This window comes from Lineus longissimus, chromosome 3 (assembly GCF_910592395.1).
Source record: "Lineus longissimus chromosome 3, tnLinLong1.2, whole genome shotgun sequence".
NCBI lineage: Eukaryota > Metazoa > Nemertea > Pilidiophora > Heteronemertea > Lineidae > Lineus > Lineus longissimus.
In genome coordinates, this window is record NC_088310.1 from 4632326 (window position 1) to 4658089 (window position 25764).

The following is a 25764-nucleotide window of genomic DNA, read 5'->3' on the forward strand; positions in this document are numbered from 1 at the left end:
AAATTGTGCAGTCACTATTTCTACTTACATGCCACTTTTTCAATCATGTCTGGCTTGACTCTGGCATTCCCACATTGAGCTTGGTTGGCAAATGGTTGAAGTAACAGACTTCCATCTGAAAGGAAAGAGACTGATACGTGAACAAAATGGATTTTGGTGCATAAAATCAAGGTTTTTGTTAAAAAACAACCCCAATCTTTGTTTTTTGACACCCCACTCATTAATGTGGAGTTTTAAGGTAGAGCATCTTACCTAAGTGTTCCATAAATGTGTCTAAGATTTCCATAGCAGTGTTGTAGATTTCTTTGTTTTTGGAAGATAGATTTGGAGCAACGTTCTGTATGGTCATGTTGATGACGACGCCCAGATAGTCCCGGAGTAACGGTGTGATCTGCAGCATGATATGTAATGCATTCAGGTTCACTTTGCTGTTTGAGTCTTGTAGTCTAGGGTTGAACTTGTCAAAAATCTGGAAAAGAGCAGGAGGGAATCAGGTTGGAATGCTCAGAGAGATACTTTTGGCACTGTGAGAGGAATCTTCATGGTTGACGTTGTATTGCTGATGGTCCGACACTTTTTTTATGAGAGTCGGTATCTTGATTGTCATGGGTTTGATTTCAAGCTATTTATTTGCCACAGAGCTGAGATCTTTATGTGTGGTCTGTTCTATGTAGACTGGAAAAGTGACCGAAATGACTGGTAGCAAAAGGGTATTTACAACGATTGCTAAACTCCTTTCCCGCCAACACTAGAACACTCAATAAAGAATTCCACCGGGAAGAACTGTCAGGTTACCTTTATGATATTTGCACCAACAATATTAGAATTATTTTCACACATTTCAAGAAGTTGTTCGATGCCCTTATCTCGTTCCCGCCAATCGTTCGCTGCCATTAAGGCAATCATTGCCTTTATCTCCTCCATCGTTTGATCGTCTGTCCGTACGCGAGGACGCTTACTGTTTGATGAGGGTGGTGCAGAATTTGGCGAGTTGTCATTCCCACTGGAATAGAGAGTGAAGCAAACATGTCAATTTGATATTCGTTTCCATTAACAATCGAGCTGTAGCTAAAGTCGCTTGTCAAAGCAAAATGAGACGTTTGTACACTTTGTACTTTTGTATACTAATACAAAATTTCAACCTACAAGACCTCAAAGGGTTAATCAAGTCCAGATGCAGCAAACACAATCAAATAATGCTCACCTGCCGGCAGAGTTCCGTCTCGTCAATGACCCAGACCTTGACCCCTGACCTGACCTCCTGGGCCTGGCTGATGGCGTATCACTAGGCATATCCCCTAGTCCCTTTGCTCGTAGGCTGTCAATGATGTCCTGTATACTCCGGTATGTTCCAGTTGGTATGTGTTTGGATAGCATCTTGTCGAAGTCTTGATGTGTCATGAGCATGTAGAAAATCTTTCTGCCATAATACCTGGGAAGAAACATGAATCTTATTTAAGTTTTTGGGAATTAATTCCAGAATGAGTGATCTTTTCTCCATGATTATGCAGTAATTCTCATTTTACTGGCATTATGGGACGAGTTCAAATCAGATCAATTGTTATCCACACAGTCCCCAGCATAAAACATGCCATCTCATAGTGATTGTGCTCGCAATACCTTTGTACGAGGGAGGAAGATTAACTATTCATGCTCAGCAAGAACATCAGAACGTTTCCCTGAGGACTCTGTTGCATGACAGGCTGATTAATCAGATTTGATTTCTGTTATCAGGCTGAAGCAACACGTTTTTCACATGAAATGTTTCTGGACGTGCTCCTACAATACAAAATTTTTTTGTTTTTTCTTCTGTGTGTGATATTCATTTGTTTATTCGGAACTAACCTCGTCTCCGGGGAGCCATCTGTAACAAACTGAGCAGCAGTTGGCAAGACCCGGTCAGTAACATCCTTGATACCACTCAGGATGCGACCTGGTCCCATCTTCTCAACCACGGCACACAAATTCAGGGCAGTCACTTTTCTTACGGCTACATTTCGGTGACTGAAAATAGAATAGAGAATACTTACTTTCATATGTGCAACAATTTGAGAGTACACAATTTATAACATGCTGAAGAGGGATGTGAAGGCACAGTTGACATAGAAATGTCAAGTTGCAGGAGTGAGTGAAACCGACGCAGTCAACTTACGATGCACCTCCTACGACAATAGCTAGGAGCGCCCTCTGTGGGGTGGCACTGTCGACCATGTGCACCAGAGCCTTGTCGACATCTTCTCGGATAAAGCCGTTACTTTCTCCACTCTTGGCAAGCAGAACTTTGGTTATCATATCAAGATCCTGAAAAAATCAAAGTCACACATTGAAATATGATCAAGGCAGAAAGAGGACATGCCAAGCCGGGCTAAACGGAAATTCCCTTTGGTTCATTGAATAGACTGATTGCCATGGTCTGGTGGAACCTTTGTGTTTTTCCTGTTCAAATCTGCAGCTGATAACTCACAACATCTCTCTACTTACTGCATCCATATTCCTCTTGAGTGCCAGGAACATCTCGCCCAGCGTCGTTATAGCTAGTCGAGAAACTTGAGACCTTAGGTTCTTGACTTCGGCTATGAGGGCCAGGATGACTGTGTGTAACTGGTTTGAGAGTACTTCTGGGTGATACATGATCAGGCGTCGCAACACATTTAAACCGTTACATTTTATATTCCTGGAAAGAGAGGGAAAGGCTTTACTACACAACTTCTAGCTGGATTACATGAAATTTAACCCTCCTTCAACAGGAGGACGAGAAAGCTAGAAAGCCTCATGCACGAAGTGTTCTCTACTTTCAAGACAGTTTAACCTGTGATGTGAACTGGCTTATCAACACCATGCCCTGACTCTCTTTCATTTGAATAACCTCACTTCATTTCACTTCAAAGGTGGATGTCATTTGGCTTCATTGTACGACCCTGTACTACAACCAGAGTGGTACACACTTCCGCCTTAGAATCTACAAAGAGGTACAGAGACTAACAGCAGTTACTCTTACTTACCAGTCGTCCTGCTGCAGGAACCTCAGAGAATCATTGAGAGCATTTTCAGGCTTTGGATACGGTTTCCAATCATCAGGATTGTCCGATTCTATTGACATTTGTCTTGACGTACTCTGAGGACTGGCTAAACTGCTGCCGGGAACCAACCTGAATTCAAAGAAAGCGTTTTATATCTCAATGTTAGTGAAAAACAAACATATTTTTAACTGAACTAAATCATTTTAAAAAATTCTGTTAGAATTTTGTTTTGTTTTGGGAAGAGTTCCAATTCTAGGAAGTTCCTTTTGGCTATTCAAGAATTGTTTTTCATCGAAATGACTGTTTTCTTTAGGCATGAGTATAGTTTTAGGCCTACACATTGCCCAGAGGATCACGGAATAGGCTGAACTTACGGGCCAGACCTTCTCTTCGTAGGTGAGGGTGCGGGTGGCTTCCCACTTCCAGGCTCACTCCTCGTTGACGAAGGCATCGATGTCGGTTGTGAGTTACCAGAAATCAGCAGAGCTGGAAAGTAACACACCAGATGAGTTTGCATTGTTGGATTGAACCAGAAACTAATAGTCAAAGCTATTTTCCCAACAGCCATTAAAAGCAGCTGAATCCACAGTGGTCAGGAGATGAAAATAATTGTGCTTACAAACTCTGATCACCAATAAAATATTCTTCCTAATCGAATTGATTCCATGCAAAATACCAAGAATTCATCTTCGTTTGTGATGCAGAACCTCACTAATAGTACTGAAGTAAACTTACAATCGTTATTTATCTCTGGCTGACTCAACCGTCTCAATCTCTGCTGCTGTCGTTCTCGTTCCTTCTGCTTCACCTCCTCCTCTAACCTCCGTTTCTCCTCTCTATCTCGCTCTCGTTGCTCCTCAATCTTCCGCCTCCGCTCCTCTCGTTCTCGTAACCTCTCCTCTTCGATCTTACGTCGCTTGTCCTCGCGTTCTCTTTGACGTTTTTCCCGTTCTATTCGCCGCTGTTCTGCCTCTTCCTCTTTTTGCTGTTTCTTAAACGCCATCCTGTCCTTCAAAGTCTGTGACATGGAAATGTTACTGATATCCTGCAAAGATAAACGTACTGATTGATTCCTGAGTAGGAGAAATGTTACTGATAACCTGCAAAGATAAACGTACTGATTGATTCCTGAGTAGGAGAAATGTTACTGATATCCTGCAAAGATAAACGTACTGATTGATTCCTGAGTAGGAGAAATGTTACTGATATCCTGCAAAGATAAACGTACTGATTGGTTCTTGAGTAGGAGAAATGTTACTGATAACCTCCAAGGTAAAGATTGACTCCCGAGAGGGGGGGGGGGGAATTGCCACATCCGTGCTTATACCTCTTACCACACAAATATCCAAGCAACTCATCCCAAAATATTTTAACTCAAATCGAAAGGCGAATTCTTTTGAAAGCCTATGCAGTTAAGGTAATATACTTTACTGCAACAATAAACTTTGAGATCAGAACCTACAAAATTGAGTGCACCTTAATCTATATGTATGTAGGACACTTCTGTTATTAAGCTGTCGCCTTGAAATGAAATATGACAGGCCTACAAGTATAAGTTACCAACCAAGAGATTAAGGTTTTCTTAAGTGTGGAATTCACAATACAAACACAGCCAAACTTTGCTCAGGGCTTGAAAAAGACAAACAAAAATAACTGGGGTAATTTCAATAAACTGTGTGAACAGGCAGATATTAATTTTAAAATAGAACTTCGGATCACGGCCGGTTTATTCTAGTAATAGTTAGACTAAGTAATAGAGACAACAACCATCCAAGGACTTCGGTGGCAAATGTTCACTCTTGAGTCCTAAATACGTCCAAAACCTTTGGCTGGCACTTTGAGTTTTGTTCTGCATTTTCGGTCCACCCCAGCAATCTTGATCAGGCAATCAAGGACAGCCAGCTCATTAGTAATTCCTTGAATCGCTTCTCACAGAACGTAGTTTCAATATTAATGTCTGACCGTCTTGAATGATCAAACTGAAGACGGATGCCACAGTGACAAAACTCAAAATCCTGACCTTTTTACCGTCCTGTCCACATGCGGCTGCATTCCCCATTCAAGACTAAATCATACATCCAACAGATTTTCACAACAGCAATTTTCAAGATGATCAGGTGAAAGTTTGGACTCAGTGTCCACGATACTTCCAGTCGTATTCATTTGCATCTATTACAATTCAAGGAAATTCAGGGGTCCAAGATGCAAAACGTCCTGATAAATTCCGAAAAGAACTGTATGCTAATGCTGCCACACAGAAGACCAGAATAAAATGGGAAAAGTCGCAATTAAATTGCAGCACATTGCGTTTCAATAATCACAATCTGGCGACTACACATCAAGAATCTTAGCTTATTGATTAAATAATTAATACGTTCCTGCATAACCAGGTAACAACGCAACGGTTGATTAATCAGAAACTGTCGCATTTGAGACACAAATAGTAGACGTCATGCTATGCATTATACAATGAACTATCGTGCAATCGTAGCTAAGCAGCTGAAAAATACCTCATATATGTTATTAAAAAGAGCCAAGTTGATCATATGATGAAATTTGACTTTCGATTTCTTCGCAATCTCTTTTTATTGTGCGCCGACTATGCTTAAAGTACTGATTTAATGAGGTCAAGCACTGATCCTGCTTGTTGGTGAATGATTTATCAGTTGTAAATAATTTATCAGTTATATAGCAATGCTGAATATTTCATTTTCAATTTAGCCCAAGTAACTGTAGTCTGGATGGAACAATGATACTGATAGGCAACATTTTTTAACTTCCTTGTCAGAGAGTTGTGGATAACATCAGCAATCAAAACAATAAAGCGCGGGTTTAGTGATGCAGCCAAAATTCAATATGACCCCCAACCCAAAAACAAAACAACTTACGTCATCCGAGTCCTCGAAGTCTTCGTCTGACGCTCGATCCAAGATGAGATCCTTCTCCTGAATACCCTTCCCGTACACACCACTTGGAAGTTCACTCGAGTCGCGCCGATTCTTGTAACGGTCGTATGGACCTGAATTGAAATTCCCCAAACCAAGGTCGCTGGTGCTACTATTGTTCTGGGTGTCGAACATACCTAGGATACAAGAATAGATTGATGATTAATCAATATGGTCAACTTTTTCACATGTTGATTCCTCATCATTTCAAAGGCAGGCCGAGTTCTTTAGATAAGGAGTATCTCGTGATGACATGCTTTTTGAAAAGACTGTTAAAAGAACTTCTCAACAGTACTTGTGAGCCACACAGACATATTCATCCACATCTCTTGCAAAGAATGACATTGCGACAGTCTTTCAGGAAAGTGGCAATAAGATTAGATCAGCAATGAATTCGTCATATTGAAGACTGGATGGGTGGAAAACAAAACAAAACAAAACCTCGAAAGAAGGAGGCATCAAAGTTAAAGATTGTAAGGAAAGATGTTTAAAAGTTAGTAGCAAGAAATATTTCAGTAGAGACGTATATTGGTGCATTCGTCATTACCTCGTCCAACGACCCCTATATGATCTGGCTCAGGTATCCTGTCGTCATCTAGGTCCAGAGGTCCATAGACATGTTGGGAAGCCATTCCGAGGGGCGATAAGATCGGGCCTGAAATACCAGCAGTGAAAATCGTGCACGTGTTAAAAAAAACCAAACACAAAATGTGAGGCAATTTCTTTGTTATTCAGGAGAACATTATTTGATTCATTTCAAATATTTCTGTTAAATTTGATTCTTTTTGTTGCTCAGTCCATGCTCCGACATACTATGCACTATCTTTGCCCAACTTTCACTAACTCATTTCGGTGTTAAATGGGCTTAGATCATGGTATGGCACTATGTCTCGCATTATGCCCAACATCCACACAAACCTGCCATGACCCCCCTCCATTCAGGAAAAATTTTCCTTCAACTGATGCATCAAAATCCCTCTCCCCCCATTCTAGAATCCTGTAATAACTGCCCTTAATATTCACCCCATCAAATGTCAAAAGCCACTTTTTCAGTACCTTCAGCTCGCTTATTTTTTATTCTCATGAAAACGGAATTGCCTCCACCAGACCATGCACTAACACAAACCAAACAGTGATACCCATATACCCGACAGCACTGCACACTTCAGTATGAAGCAATCTCAGTGCTTTGCCATACCTAGGACACACTGGAAGCTCATCAACGGACAACAGTATGTCGTAACTGCACATGTACAGTACAACCACAGTACAAATGAGCAACTCAACTGAGAGTGACAGTCCTAGCGACTGGTGAAAGGAGCATTGCTGAATGGTCAAAAGTCAACTGACTCAACTGACTCATACTGCAACAGAAAACCTTGTCACTCTCAACTCAGTTGCCAGTGTGACCTGTATTTCTGATATGTTCTACATATCATTTAAAAGGTATACTTTTAAACACTTTCGCCCAATGTCCAGTTTCATAAGATCAGTATCCCGACAGTAGACTTGTTCCCTTATTTCCAATTCTATTTCTCTTTCGATATTTAGTCAGTATGATAGCGATTTCAATATGAATTGTTAGATTTTAGACACAGATTATCATAACAACTATTGAGGAGATACTTCAGTTTCTAAAATCTTAAGAGAACCTTAACCCTCTTCTAGAAGAAACACACAGACAGATTACAAATAAACTTATATGCAGTCAGCCTTGCATTTAAACAAATCCATTTTTTACATTTGTATACAATGTTAAAGCCATTAATTAAGAATGATATCCCTCCAGCCCATCAGGGTACATGGAGTTCAAACGTTTCTTGATATCATTTCAGTCAGGTTTGCACTTTTTTATGTCTTGGACACTGCCTGCAATTCTTTGCGGACTTCACCAGCTTAGGTGTCCCACAGAAGTTCATTTAAAATGTGCTCAAAATTGAAAAATCTCACTTGAAATATCAGCATTCCTTGAGCAAATATGCGGTACAATGTCAAGTTATCAAAACTTCAAACGGTACATTTGTTCACATGCAAGACTGAGAGACAACGTGAGAATATGAAGTGACAGCGTGAAGCAGACAAAACTTCCACTGAATAGAATTTGTAAAATACCTTTTTGAATTCGTCGTCTCTCCTTTGATTTAATATTCGTTTTTGGCTCCGAAGTTATCAACTTTGGTTCCGATTCGTCCGAGTATCCTTTCCCGATTATCTGGACATCCGAGTTCCTATTTTCCCGGAAGGTCACACCGCTCATTGGGTTGAACTCCAATTGTGCTTCGTCTGAATCTAGTCGTTTTTGACTACGGGCAATCCGTGGCTTGGCCTCAAAAGGGTTGTCCGTCTTTTTCCTAAAAGAGGATGACCAGCAAAATTTAAACCAGGGCAATGAAGTGCCTCACACAGCTCAATAGGTAAACAACTGGCCCACAAAAGAGGGGCCTGGATTTGTATTTGAGAGAACTCCAATGTGTCAAGCTGGAAGTTCTGGAGTGGAATCTGAATAAGAGGTTTTCCTGGCTCTTCACAGTCCTCTGAATGGAACTCAAAATACGGGCTCTGCTCTCGACTCCCAGTCCCATCATTTGCAGACAAGGGCCAGCTGAATGGGTAGACTTACTCTTTCTTTCTGGAGGTACTCTTGTAAGATGATGAAGTACCAAAACCTGTGTCAGAGGAATCCGGTGAAGGCGACCGTGAATTCTGATTCAACTTTTCTGCTCGCTTTTTTGATGCACTGTTCCTTATCTGCTTGAGCGAATTCTCCATCTGAAAATAAGAGGAAAATACTGGGCGTTAGCAAAAACATCGCACAATTGCAAGACAATTACACATACGTATTTTGGAATACAAATCGAGAGCACTTGTTCGGACTTACATCCTTGATATTGTTGAATTCATCATGGTTATTACTGTCAAGACTAGGTGGGTAGGCACTATCGTCATCTTGCGGACTGGAAGGCTTTTCAGACTGGATGGGCGGAACCTTGGCTTTCCTTGAGGACGGACCACGTGCAAGCTTGGGCTTCATGGGAATTGGCGATTCCTCCGTAACTTTGGCTGCAAAAGATCAACAAGTCATATTAGGGGAGGGATCAAGATCTCTGGCTCATAAGTCGAGGGGCAGAGGTGTTCTGGGGTGCTAACAGATATCTATCAGGCCTTGAGATAATGGTGCTTTCTCAACAGGATTTGTGAGGATTGATAATCTTTGGCCTAAAACTGGCATAGTAGAGGAGTCAGCACGGCACACCCTTTGAGCATAAAAGGCTGCCCTTTTAGATAGGTGTTCAGCAAAGAGGTCAATCTGAATGGAAATTACCCATGTTGGACCAAATCAAAGAGTTAATGTCCCGCTAACTGAGGTGTCCATTAGGGGAGGTTCCTGCTAACTGAGGTGTTCATTAGGGGAGGTTTCACAGTTCTTTCAAATTAACAAACAGTCGGCAATGAAATGAACCACTGCCTAGCAAGTGTTGCCATCTATTGAGCAATAAATGCCTATCAATTTATTGATCTGATGTATGTACATGCCGCAATCATAGGCTTTCTACCACGTAGGGCCAGTTATTTGATATGATCAAGTCTAGACTGGCTGGAAATGAAATACATGTATGTAAAGCACTCGGTGTTGCATTCCAAGGAGAAAACAAAGGTAGTCATTGTCAGAAGATAGGAATTTACATCAGAAATAGAAATGCCTCATATTTGTGTGTCACCACAATCATGCTTTATTCATCAGTATAAAAATTGGAAAACTTAAGTTGAAAACAGTTATTGAAACTGTGCTATCTATGCGAGTGCTGGTCTAAGGAAGGGTTAAAAGGGAACTTTAGGATTAGGAGTAAAAATCAAGCCTAAGGAAACTAAAATAAAGATGTACGAAGAAAACAAAAATAACTACAAACAGACAATACCATTTCAAACAACAATAAATTTCAAATACTAGAAAAGCATGGTAAACGACTGACAGAATCACGCTAACGAGAAGAACCAAGACGACCCCAGCACCATCAGGTGGGAGGTAAAGGAACTAAGTGACAGGTAGACTTGATAGGTTGAGTCGGACTCTATCAGTCCAGCACCACCCTGTCGTACCTTTTTTATCATCAACATCGGGCCATTCAGCCGTCGCCTGAGGATCTGAAATATCGACATTCAAAAGAAGGCATAAGGGAAACCACTTTTTAGAACTATCCGAGACAGTCAGTTCAACTTATACTCATCTATTCTAGGCCATGAGATCAAAATTGACTCCCAATGACCAGCGATTTTTTTTGTGCAAAGTTCATTGGTCAAAGTTTAGTTACCCTGTTTTACAGGGGGTTATGGTTTTCGTCCTATACGAGCAAGACATCTGACAACAACGGCTCACGAAAAACACTGAATATTATGCTATACACACTGAAAACTATGCAGACAGGACATTACCTTACAGTCTCACCATGAACATTATGAAAACTACGGGTACACTACATCTGTTATAATCTAGAAAAATTCTGTAGAACCAAATCAGGTTTTTGCTATATCCGACATGATACAGCACTCCCCCCCCCTTGAGATGTAGTTTTCTTTTTCTCTTTCTATAGCAAACCACCGATACCTTCCAGTGCCCGCAGCAAGGGATCGTGACTAGAGGAAGATTACAAGAATTGACGCCAACCAGTTATTACATCGAATGGTCATATAAGTGTTTGTTACGATGCAGCCACGATTGATCTATTGGAAATCAATCACCAATCGATTGTGATTTCGTTACTGATAAAAAACCGTGTCTCATGCAATCGGCACACATCTTAGATTAACCATGATTCTGTTCCACCACAGACAACATCCAAGTCCTAATGAATAATCGATAACTTTGAGGATTTATTTAGCAATTAACCTGCTTTGACTGTACACCGGTGTCCACAATTGGAAAGCACTTTGCTGAATAGAGGTAAAATGCAATTCTAACTTCAAAGAGACAAGATATTGTACATTATAAAGAGTCTGCCGGGACAAATTCTGCTCTTTCCTGGACTGTCGATTCGTTTTTTATTCCCATATTTTGCGATCAACATTTCTACCTTTCTATTAGCAGCCCAGGTAGTCTCGTTAACAGTTACAAAAAAACCACAAATTAAAGCATACAATAAAGAAACCTGCAATCTAGCTAGACACGATTAATAAAGCTACATGGTCATTACATTATAATGAAATTATCCACATGACTTAGTTAAATGAAACATCTTTCATTAGCCATATCGTGCGTAGTCAATGTGTTCAGAAGATAACTGACAATAATTCTGTTATAACAAAGGGAACTTCCCTCCCCCTTCTCCTCCCACATTCGACCCCCATTATAACTCATAGGGTGGGAAAAAAAAATTTAGCTGCCAAGCCAATCTTGTTTCCAAATACCAAATTTTTTTCTACCACAAGATTTTTCAACTTTTAATTGCTGAAAAAGTCAGCGTTGAGAACATGTCGACTTCTTCAACGATTTTCATAAAAAGTTACTTATGATCAGTGTGGAAAGTCTGAAGTGAGGGGGGGGGGAGGGGTACAGGGTTAACATTGACTCCAGCATAATGGTTTTTTTTATGGATTTCAGTACTTGTAAGGATGAATACCTATATAATAGGATATGTCAAGGGATAAATGTACCATGTAAAACGCCCAACTAATACAAAACATATAATACCTTCATAATATTGGTTCCAAAAGTCGGTATAGTTGGAATTTGCGAGCCAATCTATCGGAACGAAACCAGTAAGAGAAGAATGAATGAATGATATCATTTTCGATATACTTTCTTCACAAACAATTATTCTTATCAGGAAGGAAGACCTCTTGATGTCTTCCTCTATCAAAGAGGAACAACAGATATGACCTGTCAATAGTGTCATCAAAATCAACAAGTTTGGGAAAGTGACACATCGTTTAAATATGATAGCAAGGTTGACATTTCAAAACTTTTATGTAAACGCAAGGCTTCTGTAGAGAAAATGCACGAAATCGCTTCAAGTGTGTAGGAGACAACGAATGTAAAATCAATATCAACCTCTGGCTTCAAACCTCAAATGGAAGCAATGCTCGAACTGACTATACTTTGTTGGTATTGGTGATTGTAAGTGGTATTAATTGATTTAACTGGTGTTGGACTAGTTAATCGTGCATGAAAGCAGGCTGTGCTGAACTGGAGATTTTATATCTAGTTTGCTGGAATCTTTGAAGTCTTACTTAGTCTTGAGGAAATTAACGATAATTGTTACTTTTTAAAGCACTTTATACTGACTTTGGTCAATATAAAGTGCTTTATATGGAGGTCTGTTTCAACATGCTTTAAATTGACTCTCACTATATCACATCTAGGCAGAGGGTTCTAGGGCATCAAGGAGTTGCTATATTACCTCACAGCCCTTGGAACATGAGTAATATCCTATTAAACCAGCCCCACCAAGTTCCACAGTAAGATGCAGTGTCATCGTTCATCTATTTTAGTTAAGTCTGTAGATTTCAGCAAATTAGAGATAAGAAGATGAAACCTTGTAGAATCAGCCAACCTCTTGACTCACCTGAGCCGATAGGATCCAAGAATGGCGGCTTGTTGGGCTTTGATGTCTCCTTGGACGGCAACTGACTGTAGTAATTCCAGCTCGCATGGACATCACTGTCCACATCTTCCGATTGGTAGTTGGCTTTTTTCTTCCCTGGTGTCGAGGCGTGAGTCAAGGGAACACCTAGAGAGGCAGTGATATGGTTAATAGAGAAACAAGAACAAAGGGCACACATTTTTTGACACACTTTGAGGTCAGGTTGCTGGCTATAGAAAATATACCGAAATTAAACACACCAGGTTTAAGGTCAAACAAAGCTGTGTCACAGTCAGTGACAATGTAAGGAGCTTGATTTCTGCAGTTAAGGTTTTCGGATTCTTTTTTATCAACAATCACTACGCACATACAGGAGTTAATTCTCCAGAATGTATTTCTCTTCCAAGGCGGGATGAGTGTTTCTGTGTGCCACTACACTTAAAAACTGTTACCAGGGGTTCTAGGCTGAGTTAGCCCGGACTTACAAGTGGCCCAGACTTACAAGTGGCCCAAAAAGATGAAAATTTTTATATCAATATAGAAATAAAGCTACTTAAACTTCCACATACATGTACGCACTGTCTTACTTAACCAGGAAGAGCCAAAAGTAACAGTGATTTTTTGACAGCTTACAACCACAAAATCATTTCAAGACGATTGAACCATATTACACCAACACCCTCTAAAGTAAGAAAGCATAAAAGACATCTAAACTTTTGAGAATAAGGTCACGTACATAAAATGATTTAAATACCCCTATTAAACTAAAAATTTATGGTTGTATGACATGCCATTGAATTTATACAAAGTGTCCGGTATACAGGCCTATTGACTCGAATCCATTGTAGAGTATGTTCAGTTTACAGCAGGGGGCTACAAGCAGTCAATATAAGTATATGTGTAAAGCCTTTCATGAATACAAGTGCTAGACTTATCATACACCCGTTAAGTACACTTACGGATCATTTTCATCATGTTAGCTCATAGTTTATAGCTTATTTTAGAGTAAAATTAATGCTCCTACACGACATTTCTGCCAAGTGTGTTCAAAGAAATTTATACTTTTGTGGTGAAATGTAAGTGGTGGCTTCTAAATTGCAGCTAATTGGTAATTTGAAACCATTCAAAGCAGAACGTAGCACTTTGGCACTCGCTCACAGGCAGAAGACAGAGGTGCATTTTGCAAGAGACCACTCAACCCCCCCCCCCCCCCCCCCGAGCATACCCCTTAAAGTGTACAAGTCAGCCGCCCTCAGTTGTTGCCTCCTTACATTAAGTCGAGAGGACAACCACCTTCCTTACCTTTATCACTAGGTTGTTTACTAAACGCCTCAGATTTTTCATTGGGAAGGCTGTCTTTTCTCGGGGCCGGAGCTGGGGCCGACTTTCCCACATCAGAATTCCTCTTGGCTTTGCTCAAATGGATCTGCTTGTACGAAGCTGGAAAGGAGGGAAGAGACTTATAACACTGTATTGATTTCTTTCAAAAGCCATTAGCTGATTGTATGCAACTTAGACATGTAAAGGAATGATGTGGCAAGTGAGGACAGGTCATCCATCTGGGCATCCACAATGCCCACCGGCAAGAAGTCTCTGCCATTCACAACCAGAAGCCAACCTGGGGAAAAAGAAGAAACCACCTACACTGAGAGGACTTCATTTAATCCAAACTCCTCCAAAAATAGGTAATCCAATATGGCAGCATACTAATACAAGTATACAGAGTCACCTAGTTAGTGAATAGGAATGATGATTTATTTAGCATTCAGGGACAATAGTGGCTGATAATAAAGTATGGGTCGAAATAATTACTGTCAAGAATGAAATAAAGTATACATTTTAACCCTTGATGTTTAACCCATGGAACGGTGGTCTCAATAGACTGTGACATTGGACACAGGTCATGAACGAATCCAAACAGGTCTATCTTTGAACTGTTTTGCCTAATGTCAAACAATGAAGAATGATGTTTTGAGGCATGCAGTAAGGGATGGTGTGGTGAGAAATTCCCACCCTGGGCAACCAGCCTTTGGAAGAACATTTTCTTTTAGGAAAGCCGGACAAAACTTGAACGACCACACAACTGGAGAGGAGCGCTATTGGCATAAATTGGTACAATTTTTTCACATCTTAAATTGGCTAATCTGTGCCACGCCATTCTAAAAGTAGATTAATCCTCATCTAAACAACAAAATCTAAATCATAGGTGGCTCACACATTGCCTGAAGTCATACCACCATACAGAAATACTTTCCTAATTCTCAAATTAAACCCCCATCATAACCTAGGCCAATATGCTAGGCCATTGACCAATGCAGACCCCATGCAAGTTTGCTTCTGGACATTAGAAGTTCTAGGCGGGAGCATATCAAAATGTACTACTGGTACCAAGTATGGATTAATCTATACTTGCCGGTACTCAAAATGCTAACATTTCCTCTACTAAATGGACATTTGCCCAAACGAGCTAGGGAACGGAGGCACCAAGGTGTCAAATGGGATCGGCTGCCCAACCTCGATACAGGTTGTCTCGAAATTAGTTCAGCAAATTATAGATTTAATGCTGTAGTCACAGTGTGTTGTTCCTCTGAGCTGTCTGCAGTGGGAGAATCTACTGTTTCTACCAGCTTGTTCAGATCACTGCTTGGAACGGTCCCTCACACTTCATAAAACTTTCTTAAAATCTTATTCTAAACCAACATTTATGATGAGATAACCCCTCAATATTAATCCAACGGATTAAATCAGTACAAATGGAGATTATGTTCGAAGCACTACTAAATTAATTGTTGAAGGCGAGATATAGCACAGACTGGCGTCATCTATTTAAGTCTATGCAAGACAGTCAGTCCATTTTTGGGAACAAAGTAGAGAGAGAGAAGTAGTACTGCATCCTCTACGACCTATACTTACTTGAACCCGTATCTTGTGATTGTACAGGTGGAGGGGGCGGTGGTGGTGGCTCGGTTGCAGGAGTCGGCTTCTTGGAAGCTCGGCGGATGGCTTTAGGGCTATCTTCACCCCACGTTTGTCTTGGTTTGGGCGGAGCATCAAGGGGAGCAGTCTGGAATGATAAGTTAAGACACATCAGACAGAAGTTTAGATAGAACAGCAGGTGATCAGTGTCAATGCCGCTGGCATTATTGGAAGGGTGGGCAACTTTCTTCTCTTGCATCTGTCTAAAGAGTAATATAGCACTGTAGTGGCTCGATCCATATGGTACAGCCTTGTCTTTCACATGTCATCTGTGCTCCTTCAGTTGGATGTCCCGAGGCCTTTACAATTGACATCTCGGCTACAGAGTATCTAACTGCGAAACCATATTACACCAATTCTCCCTTCATGCAAAACATATCTTTGTGGGTTGGGCAGTAACCAGGTCAATGCATGATTGATCACAAATTATATACACCCATGTCTAGAGCAGGACAAAACCCACCAGTTATTGTCACTTCATAATCACATTTTTCACGCCCCAAACCCAAACGAATTCTCACTTTTCTCTGAATGCATTCCATTCCACTACAACTTTCTGTCCAGCTAATAACTATATCACACTCTTCATGGTGGGGAAAAAAACAGACAATCGGCATACTCGGTGAACTTGACATATCATATTTATCATTGTTTGCATACACCATTACGGTTGAAGAAGCAATTATTTCATTTTCAATAGTACCACACAGATTGGTACACACAGGATATGATTATGAGCTGGCAATTTTGAAGGTACCATTTTGATATGATTCTATTGTCAAAGGCCAGATATTTGTTGAACAACTTGTAATTGTAAAGCAAGACAAAACATTGCAGATAAAATCCTGAAGCACTTTGCAGACAACTAGTTTTTGATTGCAGCAACATGCCTGACTAACCTGGGAGTTTGTAAGGCATGTGTAAAAGTTAAGAGGGGCCAGTCCAACATAATTTTGACAGGCTACCGGTATGAAATCATTTGGACCTAAAAGCAAACAACAATATTAGCATGGGCCTGATAAATAACATAATCACATCAGAGAAGAAATATGATCGCATGAAATCTATCTTCACACTATAATCCCTCTGATGAAAACTTTCTGTCACCCATGGCAGAGCAACCTATTATTTTACCCCAGTTTTTAAATCCAAAGTAGATTGAATGCGTACTAAGTGCAAGGCCATTATGGTACACAAAGCGTATGTGGACACTTCGGCTTGGCACAGATTTCATTTTTGTTGGTGTATATTGCGTAGAGAACTTCTTAAATGCATGGATAATCCGCAAACATTTCAAGACTCAATTTGATTATGAAGCTTTACAACTTGATAGGATTCATCGGTCGCAATGTAAAGGGCATTAAAATGATTTGATATACTTTTTAATAGTTTCTTAAATCAGATCATGATGATCAACTATAAACAGATGCTATGCTCCCTCCACTTTTTTTCAGGAGAGTTCTTTGTCATAGTGATGTTTGGGATAGATTAAAACTCCGAGACAACATGTATAGCCATTCATATGAAGTGGGTTTTTAATCAAATTCCAAGAGCGACTTCAGAAATGAGAGCAGTCTGAAAAAGTTTTCAGCATATCAAAACCATAACAGACAAAAGCTGGCAAATAGACAATACATGAATATTTCAATGGCATCAATCATCGTAAAGACAAGAAAGCAGCATTTCAAGCAGCTTCAAAACTTGAAACTAACGGAAGCAACAACGCAACACATTAGCATGTTTTTAACCCATACTTACCCAGTGACACGTTGAATATGGAACAGGCATGGCGGGTGGAGGATGCTATAAAGTAGCAATTGACAATTTTTATGAAATGCAAACAATTATTAAGAGAATCTGCCAGAATCTTATCTACAAAAACATGATTTAGATTAGAACGATCGGTCTCTGTCTCACGCATGTGCACCCTGACAAATTAGCGTCTTCATTCCCAACGGACACTCCCGACGTCTGCCATGTCTGCAGAACGATCTCATTTACGCGGGAAAACCAACGAGAATACTGATTAGCGAGGGTGATGAATGCATGGGATGACACCATCAGAAGTGAACGAGGAGTCTGAGAAGACATTTTGATGGTGTCACTTTCTGACTTCTCTTTCCTGAAGTTTCCACAGCCTATAGCATATAAGCAGGTCCAGCAACCAACAGCCATGACCATGGGTCACACAATCAGGCCATCCTTTCCAACCACATAACAACCCCCAATCCATAATTACATCTCGCAAAAATTCATGAATATTTCATGTGCGAGCAATTATTATGAAAAAATTTATAGAAGTCTTTCGGTGAGCAAATATTGCCAATTTTCCGGGCATTATTGATTGTCAACAGAGAACTTGCAATGGAGGGAACTTTAGTATACTATAGGTCACAGGAAATGTCTGAAGCGATATGACGATATACCGACATCTATTGAAGAGAGTTATCATGCGGTGGAGCTCATGCACCTAGCACTTTGACATAAAGCCAGCGATGCACGAACATTGTGATAGTGATATGACGTCCGTAGCTCGAAATGATTGAATGGACTCTCTTTCAATTTCCACAGGTTGTTGTATGCTTATATGACACAAATCAATAGAGATATTCATAAACGTACTGTTCAGCCAGCAGGTATTTGTGTTAGCTTTCTAAGTTGTGTAGAGACGTCAGTTGGGGTCAATGCTGATTTTTGACAACTCGAGTAATCTCACCGACAGGTCACTTTTATTGCAATTTTTGCTACAACTGCAAAAGTCTTTTTGAGCATGATTTTTTTGGGTATGATATCGATCACTGCTTCTGCATCACTGACAACTTATTGTGGTCCTTAAATAATGACTTTACCCACAGCAAATAAACTTTATGAAAAAAGGCAATATATCACACTCAAATAAATCAAGCACAAGCACTACGGAAGCCGTCTCTCAGTCTCAGTTGCAGAGGAATGGTTGGGTTAGCACTGGCATGACAAATCATGTGATCGAAACCAACCAAGCGAACAAATGATGGACAATATATCAGGCAGTTTTGCCATAACAAATCAAGCGCAAGTACTGAAGTCGCCTCTTTGCGGCCAACACAACAACGGTTGGATTAGCATTGCCATTGGCATGAAACTCAAGTAATCGAAGACGATCGGGAAAACGGCAATCGGCCGCTACAATATTGATTCTTGTGCAGACATTCAGATACTATTTTGCACTCAGTAGGAGGCCAAAAATTCGATACTGATTGATATGTTGATAGCGCATACATCGTACATGTATCTGCGAACAATAGCAGTGAACAGTTCGATTACCATTTAGAGTAGACTAAGGAAAACTACACAAGAGTAAGTAACAATGACTGCAACGTAGGCATATGGTTTTCATGCTTTTTGAAGTTTGTTGAAACATAGATTGAACTGAATTTGTCCCACAGACCTCCTGCAAATTTTTTTACCCTCAATTTAGTTTTTGTTCATAAAGCATGAAATAGATTGCTCAAACCTTTCAAATTGACATTACAATCAAATCTTTTACTGCAATTTTGAAATCATTTTTGCATCACTATTATGAAGTGAACTTGGGCAAGCCTGCGGCATACAAATTACAAAATTCTCTCGGCGAGCAAAAGTAGAAGAGTACAATGGCAAAAAGTGAATCTTGTCACGATATGCCATTTATTGTTCAATCAAGCTTTTATACAGGCGAATAGACAAGTGTGAGGTCAACACCCCCCTCTGAGACCAAAGCTTTATTCTTGAGCCAGATGGGAGACTTCAAGTCAAAACATCAGTTGACAATTTTGCGTCATAATAAATTATCAAGGTCCCACTGGGACATGAACTCTGAATGGACTGGCTAACATACCTGACAGGCAAGTGAAAGTCAACACATCTAATCGACAATTCTGCAACAATAATTGACAATTTTATGTCCAATGAAAATTCCTTAGTCCCTTTGGGATCGCAAGTGTGAACATGGACTGAATAGATGACGGGTATAGAGAAGGGAAGTCCCAACTGGTTTGGGTCCTTCAGTGCAAAACATGCTAAAACCACCATTTTTTAGGAACTGGACCCATGACGCTATTTTTATCAGCAAATTCAAACCTGGTGAGCCCAAAAGCCAAATTAAAAAAGGGCAATCAGTGTGCGCAACCATTTCCCGGGATAATCCGAATGCAAACTATGACAACCATTTAGGATCTTCCATTAACCTGAACAATTTTCACAGCTTTCCGGTAAATTATACATGAAATATTAATCTTCATCACTTTGTACACCTAATGTACCATGACGCACTTTGTATGATGGCCAATTTGTTGTCAAGGATACATGTATGTCCTCACTGCCCTGTGTGAAAAAAAGGCACTTTAAACAGATTGCGTGTCCAATCAACTCCGCCAGTTTATTACTTTTATAATCCATGAACCTTACTTCATAGTTCTTTATGGATGTTTTATGAACCTGGCCTTGCACTGTGAAAACATGCCTACATTTGAGACAATCAATAACAGTAATACCAATATCCAATGACATTTTCAAATCGTGGTTATTTGCGAAATCGGCAAAAGTAAAGCACCCATGAACATTTGGTGGTTTACAGTAGAGTCGAGGAATGTCCTTTAGAATAGTGGCTAACCCTTGGATGAAGAGTCAACAACCTTCATGATTTCACACACCATTCCCAACTGAAGAACCTCCTCATGTCTGTTGTCATATCATTACGAGGGAATTATTATGAGGGACAGAAAAGAGGGACACACTCTCACTGGCTAACTCCTCAAAACCAGCATCACAATAAACCCAAGACTGATGGTCATTTGAGGAACTCGAGAATTTGAAAGCACCCGGTCGTAGTCAATGTGATATTTCAGTGATCAATACACCTACCGGCAGTTTGATTTTTTCGTAGATGAAAAGCTTCTGCTCCTCTGGCTTGGGAGCATAGATGAAGAGTGGTGGCTCGCTTGATGAGTGATCATCATACATGTACCGAAAATGTGACATCATTTTGGAAGCCTCCAAAGCAGGTATCAATCAAAAGAGAACTCATCTAAAGTTCCAGTTCCTTGCACACATAAAGTTTAAAAACTTATAACTTCCATTCATGGGTATTCCAACATTTCAACAAAGAAATTGACTCTCAACATTAAAATTGGCACACATCAACTTTGAATCAAAGTAAAACGTTTAGCACTACAATCATGAGAGACAAGTTCTGAATCAAGTCCAATCAAACACCAACAGGTACTGAGAGTGCTCTGACCACAACTTCTCGACACAGGCCTAAATTTCTGACCAGGCATAACTACAAAAACTTTTTTTCATGATTTTGATCAACAAGGTCATAAGAAATGAGAAGAAAAGAAATATCAAACTGTTAACATGCTACAATCTTCTGAACTTCTCCGAGCCTTAAATCATTTAAAAGATTCAATTATCGCTTGTGAGATTAACAATGATAACTGTCAAAATTGAGAACCCTTGACCCAACTGTTGTAAAGTGACTTAGCTTCTCTGGAAGCCTCTTCTTATATATATATTCACCACATAACTGCATGTACTGAGGGTTGTTGACCGTCCTTCTTTTCAAGAATTTCCTATTTCAGAAAGTCGTTCTTTCTTGTTTCACAATTGCCGAATCAAAATGATCAGTCAATTGAAACCTGGCTTAGATGACAAACATGTGGTCCTTGACGGCAACAGTACTGCAATCTGTGACGTCATCATCACCATTGACGGCAAAATGATGCTCCACCCTCGCTGTGTTCGGTGATACAACCAACAGTACGAACCTCCAGATCAGTACATCAATTCCTTGAATCAAAGTTATTCAAAAGGTGTTGGGTAGAACAAGGTAACATGAAAGAGCTGAAGAAGTCATTCAAGACACCATGGCCAATGCCATCTACGCCGTAGGCAAGGCGAGATCAATCGCTTTGACGATATCTATGCCTTGATTCACTTTCACTGCCAAGTCTGTCATGAATGAAGGAATAAAAGCGACAGAACAAGGCAAGTAGGTCAAGAAAGACATGTCCATGATGAGGACTACTTCAGTGGACAATGCCGGGACCTCTCACTTGATGTGTGCTGAATGATAAACTGTGATAAAGCATTTTTCCGATCTATAGATGAATTTTTGGCTCGTCTTTGATGTTTAAATTAAAACATAGATTGATGATATGTAGATGGCAATGTGCACATACATGACACAATCATCCTTCAGTGTCAAAGACTAAGAGTAGGAATCATCATACATGTCAGAAAAGCTTGACGTCATCAACAGCTGGCTGAATGCAGATTTTGTTTGTTATGTTTACCAAGTGGGTTTGCAACTAATTACTAATTACATGTTCGCAGACAGAAATCATATGCAATATGAAAAACAGATCCAATTCAGCATGGCAACATGCTCCCACAGTGATTTCCTCTCCTCTTGTGTACAATACCATTACACCAAAGCTAATTCACTAATTGTAATTGTCATGACAATCAACTGCTTGGCAACAGTAGCAGATCTCATGTGTACAAGTACATGTATTTGGTTGATCACTCCACGATGCAGTTGGTTTGATTTTTACAAACAATGTAGATGAACATCATGAACAACGGTTCTCGTGTACACTTGTACATTTGTATGTAATGTACAGGCATGACAGGGGCAGTTTATCACTAATCAAAATTTTATTTCACAACCATTTTTGTCAATTCAGAATCATAGTGTTTTATATAAAATACAACAGGATCACCGTTGTGGCCGCCGGTGAGTTGGCCTTGATTTTGTCGCTTGTGTGCGCCGATTAATTGAAAAACAGAGTGAACAGTCTTCGCCATAAGAAATAATTCAAAGGTTTATAAGATTCAATAGCAAAAGCATAGCGCAACAGGAGCCCATACCTCACAATGGAAATCATATAAATTTCCTTTTAATCCTGGCCGTAGGGACAGACGAAATATGCTAATACAGTAAGCACTAAGTTGTCGCACTATGTCAAGATAAACACTGCGACATATCATGCACTGTGCCAGGCCTTTATTACAGTGCAGATATTGTGGGGGTACTGATATTAATATAAATACCTTCCAATATTTTGTAATAGCCAGAAGGCGTTCTTGCTATAAGCAATAAGTAATAAAGCTTGAGCACAATTTCTGTGCGCTGGAATTTTAAATGACCACTTTTAAGCACAGGAAATCATGCAATGAAACTTAAACAGAAATTTTGCAAATGGGTTTCATTTCACAACATCAAATCAACACTGTCAGTGCTGTCAGGAATGTGTCATCAAATTCTCTTAACAACGCCAAACTTAGTACTTAGCATCAAGATCAGCTGTGAATTCTTCACAGTAATATGACATTAGCGCATTCTTCAGAATTTCAGAGAAAGTGTCTCCTTCACAGAATATGAAGATTTCCATTATCATTACAGATATAACTTGTTCACAATATTGGGCATGAGAACGAGTCCACTTCAATCTGACCAGTAGTTCAACTTTGTCATTGCCCCAAAGGACTCATACACTCAAGATGTCAATTGACATAAATACCAACACATCATGAATAATTTCAAATGTCACTGTGAGATCAAGGGGCAAATGTCTGTGACATGATCAGGCCAGCCAAGGTTGTCACTTGTCCTGACACAGTGTACAAGTATGTTAAATCTTTGAACAACAAACATAGTCCCCCCCCCCCCCAAGCCCAAGTCGGAAAATTAAATTAAATTCCAAAGTCGTCTAATAAATTTACAGCAACACAATCAAGCTTAGTAATCTTACCTGATTATTCGATGGTCCAGCATTATTCTCAACGGTGTTGGATCGGGGCTTTTTCTGTTCTTCATCTTCCCAGGGTAACTTGGACTTTCCTCCTCGACCAGCACTGTAAAATCTTCGTGGCGACGGACCCTTTCCTGGAGCCTCGTGCGATAATCCACCAGGAGTCGACCGAGCAGAATTGGTCACCTGCTCAAGTTCTATTGTCTCAGACCGCATCGAACGTGCGGACCCTGTACCACCAGAGGCAAGAAGAATCCACTCAGTGTCTGCACCCTGAGGAACATTTGAAGCACCACGTGTCGTCGCAGAGGAAGGGGTAGGTGTTGCATAATCGACTAATCCATCTGCATTCAGTCTTGGCAGTTGTCGACGTGCAAGTCGTGCTTGTACAGCAGCCATTACACCGTCGCCACCAACACTAAGTTCTACACTATCAACTGCTTGAATCAGCGGTGCGAGCTTCCCCGCACCCATCGCCTGTGCAAGAACGGCGAAACATTCCAACGCTGCTTGACGGACTTGCCGCTTTGCATCAACAAGTGCAGGCGCTACAGTCATACACAAATCGGCCAAATCAAAATCTACACTAGGAAAAGTCAGTAATGATGCAATCACAATGTTGACGGCTTCTTGTCGTACTCGAGAGTTTCGGTGAGACAAGTTCTCACATATCACAGTAAGGACAGGACTCGGCGATAGTATTTGCATCAACTGCATGACAACTTTCATAATCGCCTGACGTACCACAATTTTATTGTCCCCCATTCGCTTAGTAAGAACAGTTATCATATGTCGAAGATGTGGCTTGACTCCCAGGTTCAATTTACTTACAAGTAATGCTAATATTTCTAATGTCACTGTGGTAATTTTGAAATTTGAATCATCCAAGAGATTGTTCAAGAAACTAATAAATGACAAAACATGCGGCAATAAGGGCCCTACATCTTTCAAATCTTTAACTATGCTTTTTAGTTCCTCAACTGCCTGAGCTCGTTTACGGAAGTTTTCTTGATCCTCCAACTCATTCATAATATGACTAGGAACAACACCAAATTCTAAATTGGTGAAATCTGGCGCATAGCTTGCAGGCTTGTATGATCTAGAATCATAGCCATAATCATCATTATAATCATTATTGGACGGCACATGATGATTGGAACTTCTGGGTGTGACTGCTGGGGTACTGTTTGCAGACGAAGGCTGTGACACATTTCTGGACTCAACGTAATTCTGATGATCATTCTGTCCATTTCGGTTTGTCAGCTTGTAAAAATATTTCCGAAGAGGTGCTGCTAGCTTTTGCATGTAGGCATCAAACATATCCTCGCCAACAAGATCCCGGATTTTTTGTAGTGAGACAAGGGCGGACTGCTGCAAGTTGTTTTCTCCAGGCGTCGCATCGACAAGTTTCTTTGCCAATGTTTGGACAACATCACTGAAGTCAACCTGGCTGAATTCGTGTGTAAACAACATCGGCAAGGCAACAGTAACTTCTTTGCGGACCTTGGGATCTTCACTATCAATCCCGAATTGGATTATGGCACGGAAAACATTGTACATGTTGTACGTGTGTTTCATGTACACATGCATAGTTTGAATCACAGCACGCCGAATGGTGATCTTGTCACCAAAATTAGGCACCAGTTTCGGTAAAATCACAGCCATGCAACGATCTAAATCGGAGCCAAATTGAGGAATCAATTCGTGAATAAGTTGTACGCATTTGTGTCGAACGTCCCAGTTGTTGTCGGACAGGGCCAGCGACAAGCCCTTGAAAATTGACAATCTGTCATTGTACGGAAGATGGCCACCGCTACGTCTGACCTGCGCTCGCAGGCTCTCGAGAATCTCTGCCCTCTTGTTGAAACTCTGATCTTGCAGCTGATCTAGCACAACATTCTCTTCCATATTCCTGACACCGTTTGTACCACGGTTCACGTAAGAGGCGTCATGTTCACCAATGTTGTTGTACACCGTGCGTGACACTGGAAACTTTGCAACTGTTCCAGCCATCAACAAACTTGATGTTTTCCCACCTACGCAACACAAACTCTGGCCACCTTTTCCACCCAATACTTTCCTCTAGCATTTTCCTCTCTCTAAATCATGGTTTTGAGTATCTTCACGCAGATTTGGAGTTAAATCGACCGGTTTTTCTACGCGAAATCACTGTCATCACTGAAAACTGATCAAGATGGCGACTTCACTACAACAAGAAATCCAGTCACGTGACACAACAAAATAAGTCCGAGGACGACGATCGGGTTCATTTCTATTAAAAGAAAATAAATCCAGTGCTCTATAATTCTTATATACGTCTTATTTTGACGTTGATATCACCAAATCACTTTCACAGGATGACAAGTTCATGTACTACAGGCTGGCCCAGAATCATGCAATAGAATTCTATTGTGGAGGGAAAACCTTTCTGTTAGTGGTAAATTCTGCGGTTCTGGGCCACCCTGTAGAA

General features: G+C 40.4%; 1 protein-coding gene across 6 annotated transcripts in view; it reads right to left on the reverse strand.

Moving 5' to 3' along the window:
• LOC135485463 (TOG array regulator of axonemal microtubules protein 1-like) overlaps nucleotides 1–25490 on the reverse strand; it is a 29717-nt gene extending 4227 nt beyond the window's left edge. Inside the window, exons 1-22 of one of the 6 annotated variants that reach the window (XM_064767492.1) lie at nucleotides 23295–25490; nucleotides 17278–17322; nucleotides 15457–15607; nucleotides 13846–13983; nucleotides 12526–12690; nucleotides 11652–11702; nucleotides 10064–10108; nucleotides 8844–9025; nucleotides 8586–8734; nucleotides 8078–8316; nucleotides 6513–6620; nucleotides 5909–6102; nucleotides 3756–4065; nucleotides 3395–3506; nucleotides 3003–3149; nucleotides 2482–2674; nucleotides 2153–2301; nucleotides 1846–2004; nucleotides 1205–1432; nucleotides 796–1003; nucleotides 253–469; nucleotides 29–115 (exon numbers count right to left, since the gene is read on the reverse strand). In XM_064767492.1, the coding sequence (XP_064623562.1) occupies nucleotides 29–115; nucleotides 253–469; nucleotides 796–1003; nucleotides 1205–1432; nucleotides 1846–2004; nucleotides 2153–2301; nucleotides 2482–2674; nucleotides 3003–3149; nucleotides 3395–3506; nucleotides 3756–4065; nucleotides 5909–6102; nucleotides 6513–6620; nucleotides 8078–8316; nucleotides 8586–8734; nucleotides 8844–9025; nucleotides 10064–10108; nucleotides 11652–11702; nucleotides 12526–12690; nucleotides 13846–13983; nucleotides 15457–15607; nucleotides 17278–17322; nucleotides 23295–25307 (5290 nt within the window). In that variant the 5' untranslated portion in view covers nucleotides 25308–25490. Of the gene's footprint in view, nucleotides 1–28; nucleotides 116–252; nucleotides 470–795; nucleotides 1004–1204; nucleotides 1433–1845; nucleotides 2005–2152; nucleotides 2302–2481; nucleotides 2675–3002; nucleotides 3150–3394; nucleotides 3507–3755; nucleotides 4066–5908; nucleotides 6103–6512; nucleotides 6621–8077; nucleotides 8317–8585; nucleotides 8735–8843; nucleotides 9026–10063; nucleotides 10109–11651; nucleotides 11703–12525; nucleotides 12691–13845; nucleotides 13984–15456; nucleotides 15608–17277; nucleotides 17323–20400; nucleotides 20760–23294 lie in introns of those variants that run through there. The other 5 variants (XM_064767493.1, XM_064767496.1, XM_064767494.1 and 2 more) reach the window with 5 other exon arrangements.
• Nucleotides 25491–25764: the final 274 nt, after the last annotated feature.